The 14,907-nt window shown below is 35.3% G+C and overlaps 1 protein-coding gene across 11 annotated transcripts in view; it reads left to right on the top strand.

The window, feature by feature from the left end:
- NBEA (neurobeachin) overlaps positions 1-14,907 on the top strand; it is a 467,529-nt gene that overhangs the window by 83,636 nt on the left and 368,986 nt on the right. For all 11 annotated transcript variants that reach the window (XM_042014378.1, XM_042014387.1, XM_042014386.1 and 8 more), the window contains exons 3-6: positions 585-685; positions 933-1,028; positions 3,392-3,513; positions 10,227-10,353. In XM_042014378.1, coding sequence (XP_041870312.1) covers positions 585-685; positions 933-1,028; positions 3,392-3,513; positions 10,227-10,353 — 446 coding nt within the window. The remainder of the gene's footprint in view (positions 1-584; positions 686-932; positions 1,029-3,391; positions 3,514-10,226; positions 10,354-14,907) is intronic.

Raw genomic sequence — 14,907 nt, 5'->3', positions numbered from 1 at the left:
TTTTTTTGTTGTTTTGCTCTTGTTTGGTTTGATTGCTGGGTTTTTGTTTGATTGGTTTTCTGGGGTTTTTGTTGGTTTGAGTTTTTTGGCAGGGGCCAGAGGGAGGTGTTGTTTTTCTTTTATTTTCTCCTGGCCTTTCATTACATCAAAGATCAGAAGCATTACCTCTGTAGCAAAAATGTGGGAATTATACAGATTGCAGTATAAAATGCTGGGTTTAGGTTAATGTAAAGCATCTTTTAGGTCAAAATATTTTAAAAAATACTAACTTCAGAGGAAGGAAGGAACTCTTACCCCAAAAATATACAGCAGGAAGGCAAAGTTTATAATGTGTGATGAATGTTGTGAAATGGGAAGATGAAATGATGAAAAATTTAAAACTGCACATTTAACTTTTTCTTTCTAAAAAAGGTAAAACAATGAGAACATTAAATCCTTTGTAAAATATTTAATACAAGTAAGTTGGATTTTTAGAATTTGTGAATACCCTTACTTTTAAAGGTATTAATTTTTTCAGCTTTTTTTAAATTTTGTGTCAAAGCAGTGAAATTCAGAGTTCAGAATAACTTTATTTTCCTTTGAAGATCTCCTAGTTGATATGTTGGGGGTTCTTGCCAGCTACAGCATCACTGTCAAGGAGTTGAAGCTTTTGTTCAGCATGCTTCGAGGCGAAAATGGAATCTGGGTAAGCTGTGATCAGATAAAACATTAAGTGTCATTCCATTAGAGCCTGAAGTTAACATAAGCTGTCTCCTGAGACACATAAACTTGAATTTGTTTTCTCATGTTGACTGAACATATGTTTAAGTATTTTTGCTAACTGTTTTAGAGTTAATTTGCTCTGTTGTTTGAAAACTGTCCACTTTCCATTGTAGCCTAAAGATTACAAAAATGGTTGTATTGACTTTTGTGCAATTTTCTCTTTTTCACAGCCAAGACATGCAGTTAAATTATTATCAGTCCTTAATCAGATGCCACAGAGACATGGGCCTGATACCTTTTTCAACTTCCCAGGCTGTAGTGCTGCAGTAAGTTTTCAACCAAAATACTACAATTTCAGGAACAAATAAATAGCTCCTTATTTGCATTTCCCTTCATTTGGTTTCAGAAATTCTTGAAAAGGAAATGAGGGGGGAAATTCATGTTTGGGTAATGTAGACATTGCCTTCCACAGACTTACAAGGTAGCTGTATTGTTGAGAAGTTGCACTTGTGAGGATGGAATGTCAAGCAGTGGATTTTGGTCTGGGGAAGTTACTGTAAAAGGGAAACCTGAAAATTCCAAAGAATGGTGTTATTTCATTGGAATAATGTAATCAATATTATATAAGGGAAAGCTTTGAGGAAAATCAAGCAATGAACTTGTCCATATCATCAGTTTACAGTGACTGCTTAGTCATGAATTTTATTATAAAGTTTTCATTTTGTCTGAATTCCATCAGCTGTTTCCTTTCCATCAAGGCAGTGATTTAAGTACAGTCTTCTGACTTTTCTTTTTGAGGTTACTTACAATGGTGAAATTATATTCCTTTCCAAACCTTCCCAAGTGGATATTCTTTCTTCAATTCACTGCATGTACTTTCAAACAAATCCCTACAAATAAATTATTGTATACAGATTTATAGATTATTGAGAGAGTACATACAAATGGTTAATACTGGGAAATAGAAATCTGAGGTACAGTTCCATTCTGGTATGGAATGGTATATTCTCAGGGAGAACTTGGAATTTTCTAACAGAATATAATCCTGAGATTCCTGTTTTCTCATGCCAGTGCATGGAGGCTGCCCTACTTGCATTTCATCCATCAATGACACTTATAATTTTCTTTAAGCACAAACCACTATGTCCATTCCTTGTGAACAGACTTTTCAGAGTGGGAGATTGCATCAGGGAAGTAAACTAGCTGATAATCACTGTTTTACACCTGGGTTATTTTTTGCTAGATTGCTTCTTTGATCTTGTTTGATACCCAGCCTCATAAACAGATGTGTCAGCAAAATGCATAGGGTCGATTGTGTAAACAATTAATTACTAAGTTTTGAAAGGGAAATTTTCATTATCTCCTGCTAAATTAAAACCACAGTTAACCTCTTTTACAAGTACATGCAGCAGCAAGACAGCTGTTGCAGAATATGAATGTCTACAGTGACACATACTGCTTTGACATTTTTGGGCTTCAGAGGCAAACTCTGATGAAATTTGTCTCTGAAATTTAATTTTGTATCAGAGGTTCAAAAAATGTTTTGCAGGGGAAGAATTTCAAATATTCCTCCCTGTCCAGAGATGTGCATCAATAACAGGAGTTCTTGATTGTAGTCCAGAATCTCTTTCCTTTGTTTGAATCCTTCCAGGATCTTGTTTCACATACCCCTTATGATGGACTGTGCACCTGTAAATCAAGAAATTGAGTTTCAAATTTACACTTCTTTATTAGCTCATGTTGGATTACACTATGAAGTTCTGGAGAGGACTTCCTCTGAAGTGGACCAAGGGCAGATATTTATAAAGTGACCCAAAAACCAAAGCATTTCATTAGAAAAAGGAGACTGGAGAGGACCTAGTTGACTAGCACTGAGTTCATTTTCAGGTGTGATGCACAATGTTGACATCAGACAGAGAAACAGCGTAACTTTTAACTGGCATGATAAATATCAGGTTTGCCTTCTTTAAGGTTAAGTTCATGCTCCTTGTAAATCCAAAACTTCAGTGGCAGTATGAAGGAGCCAAGAGCCTACCGAACCAGTCTACGGATATGCTGCTGAGAGCTGCTTCATTTTCCCAGCTGCAGGGCTCTTCCCAGTACTGTATTACATCTCTACCAGTCTGTGTAGGTAGCATGTGAGTCACTCCAGTTGGAGGACACCTTATGGTGGTGGTGGGAGTACTACTCCCAGGTATTGTTCCCATTTGTCATCAAGCAGCTTTTCTGCTTAAGGCAGGAAACTGCCTCTCAGGAGGCAGGAGCCATATCCCAAAGGTGTTCCTTGAAATGTTTAGTTTTAACAAGGAATCTCTATTTTATGATCTGTTGATTTATTTGATTTTATATTTAAGTTTATTGATGAGATTAATAATTATTAAAAGCTGAACTTATAGTTTAATTTCTGCAGAAGTAATTTTTCTATTTTTGTTCTGTTAATATTGCCCATTCTCAAATTTAATTTTGTGTCCTCTATTGATAGAATTTATGTAGTTAAAAGTTTAAGTATTTCAAAATAGATAGAAAAGTAATGCATTTATTCAAAAGCAGTATTTGAAGGGTTTTTTCTATATTTTATATTTGAAAGTTAAAGCAGATCTACAGATCTAGAATGGCACAGGATTTTAAAAAGGCATTACTTTTAACAGTATTTCTCAAAATCTAATTTTTGTTTCTTTCTTTTTCCCAGGCAATTGCATTGCCTCCTATTGCTAAGTGGCCTTATCAAAATGGGTTTACTCTTAACACCTGGTTTCGTATGGATCCACTAAACAATATCAATGTAGATAAGGATAAACCCTATCTCTATTGGTAAGTAGCTTATAATGCTGCAGTTATAGTTTGTTCTGGCTTCCTAACAACAGTTAATCTTTCTCAATCTTTTTAGTTTCTGACATGTTTTCTCCCTGCCCCCATCAAATATCTACAGATTTTGATGGCTGCTCACTGTATACAAACTCTTAAAAAGTCATCTGTCCTTTTTGCTTTGCAATTCGTAAGTCCATGGATTCAAGATATGGGCCTTGTAGATAAACCATAAAATCTAGTGTGGTGGTTTCTTTAGGAGTTCTAAAATATATTATTTCTTAGAGCTGTAAACTGAGAATGTTGTCATAAATTCTTTTTGGTGGTAAAGATTCGTAGCCGATGTCTGTACTACAAAATAAATCCATTAAACTCAGAGCACGCTGTTTGCACATTATCTAAAGGTAATATAAAGTACATCTATGAATATGAAAACAGCTTACTGATCACCTGTTCTCCAAAAATGTGAAAAACTAATGTGAATGTAATGCGCATAAAAGAAACGGAATATACCAATCTCAGAAGGAAATTGCAGTATCACAGAATATGTTGAGTTGGAAGAGACCTATCACGATCATTGAGTCCAGCTCCTAGCCCTGCACAGGACCATCCCCATCACACCATATGCCTGAGAGCAGTGTCCAAACCCTTCTTAAACTTTGTCAGGCACCAGCACCAGCTCTGACCACTTCCCTGGGGAGCCTGTTCCAGTGCCCGACCACCCTCTGGGTGGAGAACTTTTCCCTAATATCCAATCTAAACCTCCCCTGACACAACTTCAGGCCTGTGACTACAGGTCCTGTGACTACAGGGAAGAGATCAGTTCCTGCCCCTCCTCTCCCCCCTCATGAGGAAGTTGTAGTTGCAATGAGGTCTCCTCTCAGTCTCCTCTTCTCCAGGATGAGCAGACAAGTGACCTCAGCCACTCTTCATACGGGTTCCACTCCAGACCCTTCACCATCCTCATGGCCTTCCTTCAGACACTCTCCAATAGTTTAATGTCTTTATAAAATCTTGGTGCCCAAAACTGCCCCCAGCACTTGAGGTGAGGCTGCCCCAGTGCAGAGCAGAGCAGGAAAATCCCCTCCCTTGCCCGGCTGGCGATGCTGTGCCTGATGTCCCCCAGGACATGCCTAACCCTCCTGGCTGCCAGGGCACTGCTGACTCATGTTCAGCTTGCCATCAACCAGCACCCCCAGGTCCCTTTCCACAGCACTGCTCTCCAGCCCCTCATTCCCCAGTCTGTCTGTACATCCAGGGTTACCCCATCCCAGGTGCAGAATCTGGCACTTTCCCTTGTTGAACTTGATATCGTTGGTGATTGCCCAGTCATCTGATTTGTCGGTCTCTCTGCAGGGGCCTCACTGCCTTCAAAGGAGTCAACAGTTCCTCTCACAGTTTTGTACTATCTGCAAACTTGCTTTTATGCCTTCCAGTCCTGCATCCAAATCATTTATGAAAATGTTGAAGAGCACAGGGCCTAAGATGTAGCCCTGCAGACCCCACTAGTCACAGGAACAATGCAAATTCTTGCAATTTTTAGATTGTGGATTAACCCAAGCTCTAATTAATAATTCGAAATAGGAAAAATATCCATCTAAACTTTACACAGATTTCAGACTTTGCCACATAAATGTTTGTGTCACATACAACCACCACCAATAGAAAGATACCAAAGTAAACATTTATTTTCTTTCAACATGCTTTTTGATCATATAATTAATATCTTTTTCAGTTTAACTAGATGAAAAATGTGTAGTATAAATAACTCTAGGCTTTAGGTGAGTGCAGTGCCTTTGTGGTGTGAGACAGCAGTTATATCAGCTCAACCATGATGTGAAAACTGATTCTAAAAACTGGAGATAGGAAGCAAAGGAATGCTTTCACATTTGCCAGATGTGAAGGAAATTTGCCACTATTCTGTTGTTAGGGACATGCTAAACCCTGCTTCAAGAACTGTAAGTCAATTTGGTTTTTTCTAAAAAAATAATTCTAATTATCTCTGAGGATGATGTTGGGCAGCTGCTGACAGTCTATTAACACTTGTGTATTGGAACAGTATTGCAGCTATCTTACCAATTATAAACTGAGTGTGACAATCCTGGAAGAAAATTAGAAGTCTGACATTTGCATAAATGATAAATAACAACAAGGCAGAGCAGTCAAATTCAAAGGGTAAGGTAAAAGAATTCTGTAGCAGAAATTTTAGTATAAGCCAACCAATGTCATATACCTGGCAGTGGATAGTGGGTGCCATGCTTACAGAATGAGTAGTTATATATTAGAAAGCAGAAATTACAGCAGGATGTTAAAGATTGTTGTAGGTTACCAACTGACTGTGAAATCCATTTTCATTGCTTTAGCTGAAAGAGCTAATGTGATCTTTTTAAGGATAGTCTGAACAAACAGAAAAGATAATAAAGGTTCCCTTCCTGAGATCTTGGCAAAAGCATTACTGGAATGCCATTTACAGTTAAGAATTCCTACTTCTTTTAAGAGACCATGGGAAAAACTGGTACTATTCATAAAACACTTGACAGTGTCCCCTGGAAAACATATTTTATAATAAATAATTTTTTTTTAAATCTGAGATCCGGTGGGTAGACTACAAAACAAGAAAATTCAAACTTTTAGATACACAGAACTATGGTCACTTCAACTATCACAACTATAAGACACAGTAAAATAATAATAAACATCTTAATTATAGTTTAATAGATTGTTGGAAATATTTCTTAAAAACTAAGGTGTAGATTCTTTGTCATAAAGACACTGCAAATTTAGATATTTAGGGCTAGCCTTGAGTATGCTCAACTGGGAAGTCTCCTTCCTCTAAATCAATTTACTTGTTCCTGCTAAAAAAAAGGGATGGGTGACATAAGTAAGGCCTGGAATTAGATATGATCAATCCAGATGCTAGGATTGATTTTAGTGGGGGCTTTTTGTGGTTTTTTTTCAGTTTTTTATTTTTTAAGATGTGCTTTCTTTCAGATTATATATCAGGTTCTCTGAAAGAGTTAGAAGGTGAACTGAGGCTGGATTGTCATAAATGTTTTTTGCCCATAAAACATCCAAGTGCTTCCACAAGCATTATATGGAAGAATGGCTAAAACTTCTGAAAGTACATTCTACATTTTAGTTTTACAGATGTAGAGACAGGAAGGAAAAAAAAAAAACCAACCAAAAATCAAGCTGTCTAATATTTTCAGACTTTCTCTAGGGCTTGTGATAATAGAGATAATGCAGAACAGTTGCAAAAGCATATAGTGGAATTCCAAAGTTGGTAGAAAGCAAATTTCACACACACCTTTCAGGCAAGAATGAATTAATATCTTCTCAATATCAGCACTACAATCATGTGTTAAATTGCTCATAAAATCATAAACTAAAGAAACTGGAATCGCTAAACAGTTCTACCAGTGGATGGAAGAATGCTCTCTTGCTATTGAAGTGTAATAACATTCACTAGCTGCTTTGAGAAACTGGCTGAAATGGAACATAATTGTAAAGGTTATATGAACAAACTGTAGTAAAATTGTGTTCCAGCTGCTATGGGAGGTAATTTAAGGCTCATAAAACCATATGGCTGTTGATGGTACTGCTCTTGTTGTCTCCATGCATTTCATCTCTGGATGTGGCAAGTTCTGCACATGTAGGTAATCGGTAAGAAAATTTCTTTGCAATATCCTAGAGACCAGTCCTAGCCTACATTACCTCTGGCAAGAAAGAAAATGTGAAGATTAATATTATATAGTATAATGTTGAAGTAAACAGAACACATTTGAATACTCAGTTTCTTAACTACTGTTGTATTAGAATTCTTATTAATTTAGGGGAAAACCAGTAAAATCTTGAGTAAGTTTATAAATGTTTATAAAATCATTCATTCTATTCCAAGACAAAGAGCCCTGCTAAGAAATTAGCTGTTTTTTCATTATTTCATTGCTTTCTCATGTTCGTGCGCAGAACTCCAGGAAGTTAAACACATGACAACTCAGTGTTTAAAATTTTAGAAACAGTCTGATTTGACCATAATGGTGATAAAATCAGCCCAGTAACCAGGAAGGATAGGAAAGGGAAAAATATTTAAAGATGTAGACCTTTATTCAAGAGAGATTCTTTATTTCAAAATGCTTTCTAGCTCTTGTTCAAAGTAGTAGGAGACATTTTACACAATGGTAATGTTTTATCAGGTAGAACCATGACATTTTCAATGGTTGGGTGTTGTTAATTTAAAATAAAAGATTATATTTGACATCTCTAATGAAATAATACAACATCATATGTCAGAACGTAGTGAATCTCTGTATTGTTTTAATATCCTTCGGAATGGGATTCCATTAAACAAAACCATTTTAGACTGTAGAGATGACTTACATTGCTGAGAAACGAATTTGGCATCGTGAGAGATGCAGTTACCTGCTGAAAAGTTCTTTGAGTGGCATAAGGCCCTAAGGAGATAAATCAAAGTCTCAAACTATCTCAGAACACATTCAGTTGTTCCTGTTGTAAGAGCTGTATTTTAGGTTTTCTAACCTTCATTTTATTGTACAGAATTCAGTGCTGTGGTCATGCAGGTTGTGTATATGGATAATGCAGATTGTATACGTATATGGGTGATATTCTTCCACAGAGCTGTTCACTGCTCCTTTTGTTGGGGGCTATAGCTGCCTTTGGGGTCATTGTGGAAGCCAGATCATTGCATGATCCAGATTAAAAATAGTCTTCAAAAGATTAAAGGGAATGGCAGTGTTATGAAGTATCTTCACTGCTGAGATCAGTGATAGTGGACAGCATGTAATATTTCTTTTCATTCTTAGGTTATGTCTTAGGTTTATTTAGAGAGGACATTTTACGTTTATTAAAGAAGTGTTTTTTTTTTTTTTTTCCTTTTTTACAAAGAGAGTTCTGTGGAAACTTTGTAAAGGCAGTGGCAGGGAATAATACTCCTTTTCAGCACAACAGCTTGAAGGGAGAGAGAACTGTGTACAATGTAGAGAAGCAGATGAATGAATAAGACACAGCCTGAATTTGGGAAAAAAAAGTTATATGCTATATCTACTTCAAGACTGGAAGTAGAAACTTGTGTGCAAGGACCCATTAGGGTGCAGAAAAACCATCTATAGGTGTTATTACTCCTGTTTACTCGGTTCTGTTTACTCTGTTTTTAAAATTTAATAAAAGTATTCTAATTAATTAATTAAAACAAAAGTGGCTTTCTAAAATTTGAGAATTTGAATGTCTCTTTTTTACCTCCTCTACAAATTCCCTCATAGGAGGGGAATGTCTAAGCCCTGATCACCTCAGGGTCTAATCACAACACCTATCTTATAAAGAGTTTATTTTTTTCGTAAGGTCATGGTTTATCAACTATTTTTTTGATGGTGAGCGAAGAGGAAAATCTGATTCTCTCCTTAAATAATGTACACATGCAGATTTAACTGTAAGTTTCTGAAGATTGAATAAGTTCCACAAATATGCAAATTTTTCCATATTAAAATCATTATTGTATATGTGTGGTAGGGTAGACCAAAAATATACAATTTCAGCAGCTATTAAGGAAATGAAATTTGAACTTGATGTTTGTGTGTACCTTTCACCTCTTAATATTCCTAGAAAAAAACTAGTAAAAATGTTTGAAGAAAATGTTGCAACAAAGAAACAATTTAAATCAGTATTATTGCAATAACATAAAATTATTTTATAAGTTAGCTACATTAAGAGAATGAGAAAGTATTAATTAGTGGGCTACAGGGCTTTGTGCAAATGCTCAAAATGAGTAGTGTCTTTTTTCTTATATTTACAAAGCTTCATTTCAGAATTCATAGCTGAAATTCACCATCTAGACCTTGTATTTCAACCATTGGTTATTTATTAAAGAAAAGTCTAGAATCTTTATAAAGTTGCTCCATATTGTTGATAGCAAACTGCTCTTCATTGTACTTAGCTTTGCAGAAGGGATTATGCAGCATAGCCGTAGATATGGACTTGCCGTTTTTAAATTGTTCTGTGAATGTCATTCATGAACTTTCACCAGTTACCTTTGCAAAGTGGTTTTTAAGTCCAGAATTACTCTTTAAAATGCTCTTGATTTCAAATATAAGTGGAGAAATGTATGAGCTTTCTTTGTTATCTTTCTTTATGATATTTGTCATAAGGAAGCTTGGAAATCCTTGTTAAACTTACTTTCTTAAAATTGCAGTCCTTTATCCATTTGACAAATGAAAATAAATCCGCAACTCAGATGATTAAAACTTCATAGATCATTAGCAAATTAATTCATAAGTCTGAAAAATAATTCCTGTGTATAATAATTATCTTGAATCCAAATTTGTGTCATACCAGCTGCATCGTTCTCTGAATCCCCCAAAATTCTAAGGCATCTCACACTTGTTCTGTAATGGATATTTCTTCACAGCTTTAACCAGATATGTTATTTTAAACGATGATTAATTAAGAAACTGAGGGTGAAACCTGATAGATATAATACTGTCTTGGATTTTAGAAAAAAAAAAAGTCCTGATTTTTAAAATGTGGTCTGGAATCTATTAAGTGCTGAAGGTGAGTAGCTCCCCAAAGAATGGTGGAAGAAAATTAGATTCACCATTCCAGGTACAAATTTATTTTCTTTTTCATGGCAATTTAAAGTAGTATTTGGACCTTTTTATTATACAATAATTCCCCTTTTCTCAATTTCATTCATAATTCTTTCTTTTCAGTTTCCGCACTAGCAAAGGTGTTGGGTATTCTGCTCATTTTGTTGGCAACTGCTTAATAGTTACGTCATTGAAGTCAAAAGGCAAAGGTTTCCAGCACTGTGTGAAGTATGACTTTCAGCCACGCAAGGTAAGCAAAGTGGTGTTTACAGTAAAGAATAACATTGAATAACATGAATAACATTGACACTGTGCTTCTGGGATGAGGACTAAAATCCCTTTAGTGCCATAGTATTACTAATAATTTCGTATTTATAAGTAATTGCTCTAGTGGTCATGAAAAGTTACAGTTCAGAATCAATTCAAGAAAAATGTAATAATTTATAGCATAGCATTTCTATGAAGTCAGTTTGCTTTTCAAATTACTGCTTAATTAGCTTCAGATAGAGAAGAGTTTTGAGTACTTGTAAAATGGCTATTATTTATATACCATCATTCTGTTTCTGAAAATTCTGTACGTGGTAGCTTTGTTGCCAAGGTCTTACATGATATAAGGCTCTGAACTTTCTTCCATGTCAGTGCTGTTTCGGGATTTCTCATTTTTCATAGTAAATCTTGATTATATCTCTAGATCATTTTAGTGTTTATTTCTACTCTATGCCTAGTAGTCTTAGGGGAACAATGATTTTGCAGCCTTCAGTATTGCTGTTAGTTGACTTTTCTGTGCAGCAAGCATTATGTGTTTGTCATGGATATCAGTCTGTGTATATTTTGCCATGAAGCTCATTTCTTTTTTTTATGGGCTTAGAATTTGTATATTGAATTTCAGTTCTTGATTTTCTTTCTTTTTTTTTTTTTTGAGAAACCAATCTCTTTAGGAGAGAATGCCATTGTTCACACATCAGCTTAATGTTCTACTATTTCTCTTGGTGTCTGTGGCTCAAAATCACCGATTCTAATTTTGTCATTGTGCCAATTTGGGCAAATTTGGAAATTTCCTATTTGGAAATAGGTAGAAATACATTCTACCTATGAGAGAAGGCAGGTTACAGCCATCCCGCCCCCAGCAGGTTCAGGAAAAAAATAATTTTTCCTTGAAGGAAAGTGAAAGAGATAAAAACTATTTATTTAACAAACGCACAGGAAAAGGATAATAATGCTAAATAATGAAACCTCTTGCTGTAGAGAGAAAACCTGGGAAAATTTCAGAGTCCTTCCGTAGGTAGCCTCTCTCCTCCTCCTCGGAGCTGGGACGGGGTGGGCCCTCCTCCCGGGCCTCCACCTCGGTGGAAAAAGTCCCAATATGTTCTGATATTGAAAACAGTCCAGCAGAGAAAAAGGGGAAAAAAACCCAAAGTCCCAGGAAAACAAAAGTTCAACTCTCTGTCTCCCTCTGGGGAAAAAAGGCCGAAAGCTGGTTGGAAAGCAAGCAGGGTGCTTCCTCCGCTCTCTACCGCAGAAAGCAGAGGAGTCTGTGTATCTGTGTCCTTGAAAACAAATTGTAAACTGCTTTGAAAGTTTTGCTGAGTCTTTTTTTTTCTCTCCCCCCTCTCAGGCTCACTTTAAAGGCACAGAAAAGGCAAAAAATTAATTTCTGGGCATAGAACAGCAATATGGGATACAACATAAAAAGTCACCCCCAGACAGTCATGTAGCTTTGACTATCCCACAAGCATGAAACTTACGGTTTTCTTAAAACAAAGTAATGTCTTTTTCTAGCATACCACTTATAAACGTATCTGCTGAGTGTATTGGAGTGAATCAATTCTGGTTTTCATGTTTTTTCAATTTTATAGCGAGAAAAGTATTTTGATGACAGTTGAATTTTAGTTTAAAGTAGCACATCTGAATCCAGGAAAAAACATAATTGTTAACTTTTGTATTATATTATTTATAGTCAGCTTTTGGGATCTAGCTGATCTTTACTTGTTGATGAGGAAATAGTTTTTCATATTTAGCAAGATATGCTTTTGTTAATTTTTAATACATATGACTAGTTTTCTTTATGCCAGCTCTGGAAAATTTTAGTTTTTGCTGTTTTAATAAAAATGACTAATTCTGAAATGCTAGTACCTGTGTATCTCATTATATGAATACCAGTTTCAAATCAAAATCAGCTGATCTGCTGAAGTATATCAAAATATAACTCCCATGTTATTTTCACATATCCCAAAGTTCATGCTTCATACACTTTGGGTCATGTGTCAGATTTAGAAAATATTTCAAACAAATATTCTAGAATATATTTTCAAGTGGTTTAATATATGTTTTTCCATCATTAACTTGTGTTCACATGTATGTGTTAAGGTACATAATTCATAGTGGAGGAAATAAAACCTGTCAAATACTATTCATGGCCCTTACAAATCAAAATTTATCCTGTTTAACATGAAAATTGATTTTCTTCATGTTGTTTAGATATGACATTGGTTTCACTGTACAAGATTTGGATGTGTAGGTATGTATTCAAAAAATGTGTCCTCATTTACAAAGCAGCTAACTGTCCAAATGCTAACTTAAGAAGTGTGATTTTTGCCATCAGATGTACCATTCCCTAGCCATTTGCTTACAGACATAGGCATTTCAGCAATAGATTTTGTCAGAAGCATCATCTTCAATAAACTTCTGAATAATGTGTTTTGAGGGTTTTAAAAATTTTTTGGTGAGTCACAGTAAAATGATAAATTCAAGTCACCTGGTCAAAAGCTTTATGTAGGCAGATCAGAGAGTTGCTATGTTCACGTGAAGGTCTTCCTGCTGTTAACTATGTCATATGACACCATTCACAGTATAATGAGTAATCTTAATTTATAACTTTAACATGTGCCGAGTGGTTACTTTAGGTTTCAATTGGTGTATTTTAATAATATTGTAAATGTTATCATTTATAAAACTATATGGATAAATTTGGTTATCATATCTCCAAATAGAAAATGTGGGTGTAGTATAATAGCCTGACATCTCAACAGAGATAAACTAACTTTGGCAGTATTATGTTTAATATGTCTACTGCTTTTTTGGGACTCCAAACTGAATTTTTTGTGTGAGTAACCCCCAGTGGTTTTTGCTCCCTTGAGTTTCAGCGTCGGCATCAATTCTTGTAAAACTGTAACAGGAAAGCAGTGTAGTCAAGAGCAAACAGCTTTTTTTTGTGTGTATGTTTCTAATCCTGAACACCTTTAACTGTAGCAGAGACAGAAATAAGTTCCACATCCTGGAAATACGTAGTGTGTGATGCCTCATCTCTCTGATTGTACTGTGCTATGGAGTAGGAATATGACTTAGTGACTTAGCAGTTGGTGACTAAGCTTGACAGGTTTCAGCAGTAAAAACAATGCATAGTGAAGTGTCTTTTAGTACTACCTAAAGAAGCTCTTGTTACAGCAGAGAGAGGCATGGTCTTTGTGCATTTTTGAGCAAATAATATGGGGAAGGAAACTGAAGGATGAATCTGAAAGAAAATTGTATTACTGACTTTGAATATTAGGGGAAAAAAAGGATTTTTTTCAACTAAAAGTTGAAGAAAAATTGTGTGTGAGATCATACAACTTGGTTGGTTTGTTTGTAGTAGAAAAGTGTCCTCAGATACAGAATGACAGAGAAATTAAAAAAAGCCTGTTTAGCATGAGCAAAGAACATTCGTATAAGTGAGACACAGATACTAAGAGGTTATGAGGCATACATGGATGGTTGCTTCTACATATCCTAAAAAAAAATAAAAAGGAAAGAAGCTGGAATGTCTTATTTTAAATCAGGTTATTGACATAATAGTAGTATCAGAAGCTTTGTGGACTTGACCATCAGTAGTTATAGCTATGGGTGATAGTGGGGCAGGCCTTGGCCATAGTATGGTGCCCTGTAGTAAAGACAGCCTTATCAGGTAAATAAGTTAATTGTAACAATATATAAAATTGTTTTTGTGCTCTGAAAATCAGCAGCTCAGTAGGAAAACCATACTTTTCAATTAAATTGTTAGCCACATGACAAGGATGGTTATAGCATCTGTGATGAATTCGAGAAGATCAGAAAGCATACTAATAAACTGGGTGTTATCTTACTGGTAAAGGTGTTCAAACTTTTAAATACCACATACATTTAGATTTATTTATTTTGGTAACTTTCAGAGAGTTCAGACATTGACTCTTGCTTGAATTTGTTGTGAAAAATGCAGGATATGCTGTATATGAAGGATTTATGATTTTTATTTTCAAAGGAACTGCGAAAATCTGCCTTTCCTTCTTAGAAAAAAAAAGTGTTTGCTAATGCTAGAGAGATTGCCTAAATGCAAAATTACAAAATACTAAAAGCAAATACACCATTAATCAAAAAATCCAATAGACTATTTAAAAGCTGCTTACAATTTACCTGAGCGTAGATAAATAGCAAAGTACAGACCACTGTACATAAAACGAATTTGTTCAGGAAGTCAAAGTTGCATCCAAATAAAGAGTACTTAGAAAAGTACAAGTTATAGCAAATTCTATGCAAATTATTAGACAAGTAGGTTTTTTTCCTGTTCGTAGGGCCAATTAGATGACTGAGGCTTAATAGGAAACCTTGAAGAATATATTAACATGGCAAAAAGCTAAATTATTTAATTCCATCATTGTTTACTACAAGATGAGTCAATGGGGATGAGTCAGAGGAAGTGTCTCAAATTTAAATGTCAATAGAAGAGATATAGAAATCTATATAAGACATTAATTTCTAGAACCTTAGAGTAGGCAGCCCCTAGTTCCAAAGC

This window comes from Corvus kubaryi, unplaced genomic scaffold (genome assembly GCF_017639235.1).
Source record: "Corvus kubaryi isolate FWS band 111438036 unplaced genomic scaffold, C.kubaryi_AGA036_p1.0 split1-65, whole genome shotgun sequence".
In the NCBI taxonomy this organism is placed as follows: domain Eukaryota; kingdom Metazoa; phylum Chordata; class Aves; order Passeriformes; family Corvidae; genus Corvus; species Corvus kubaryi.
Note: the sequence above shows the minus strand (reverse complement) of the source record. Positions and strands in the feature narration are given on the sequence as shown.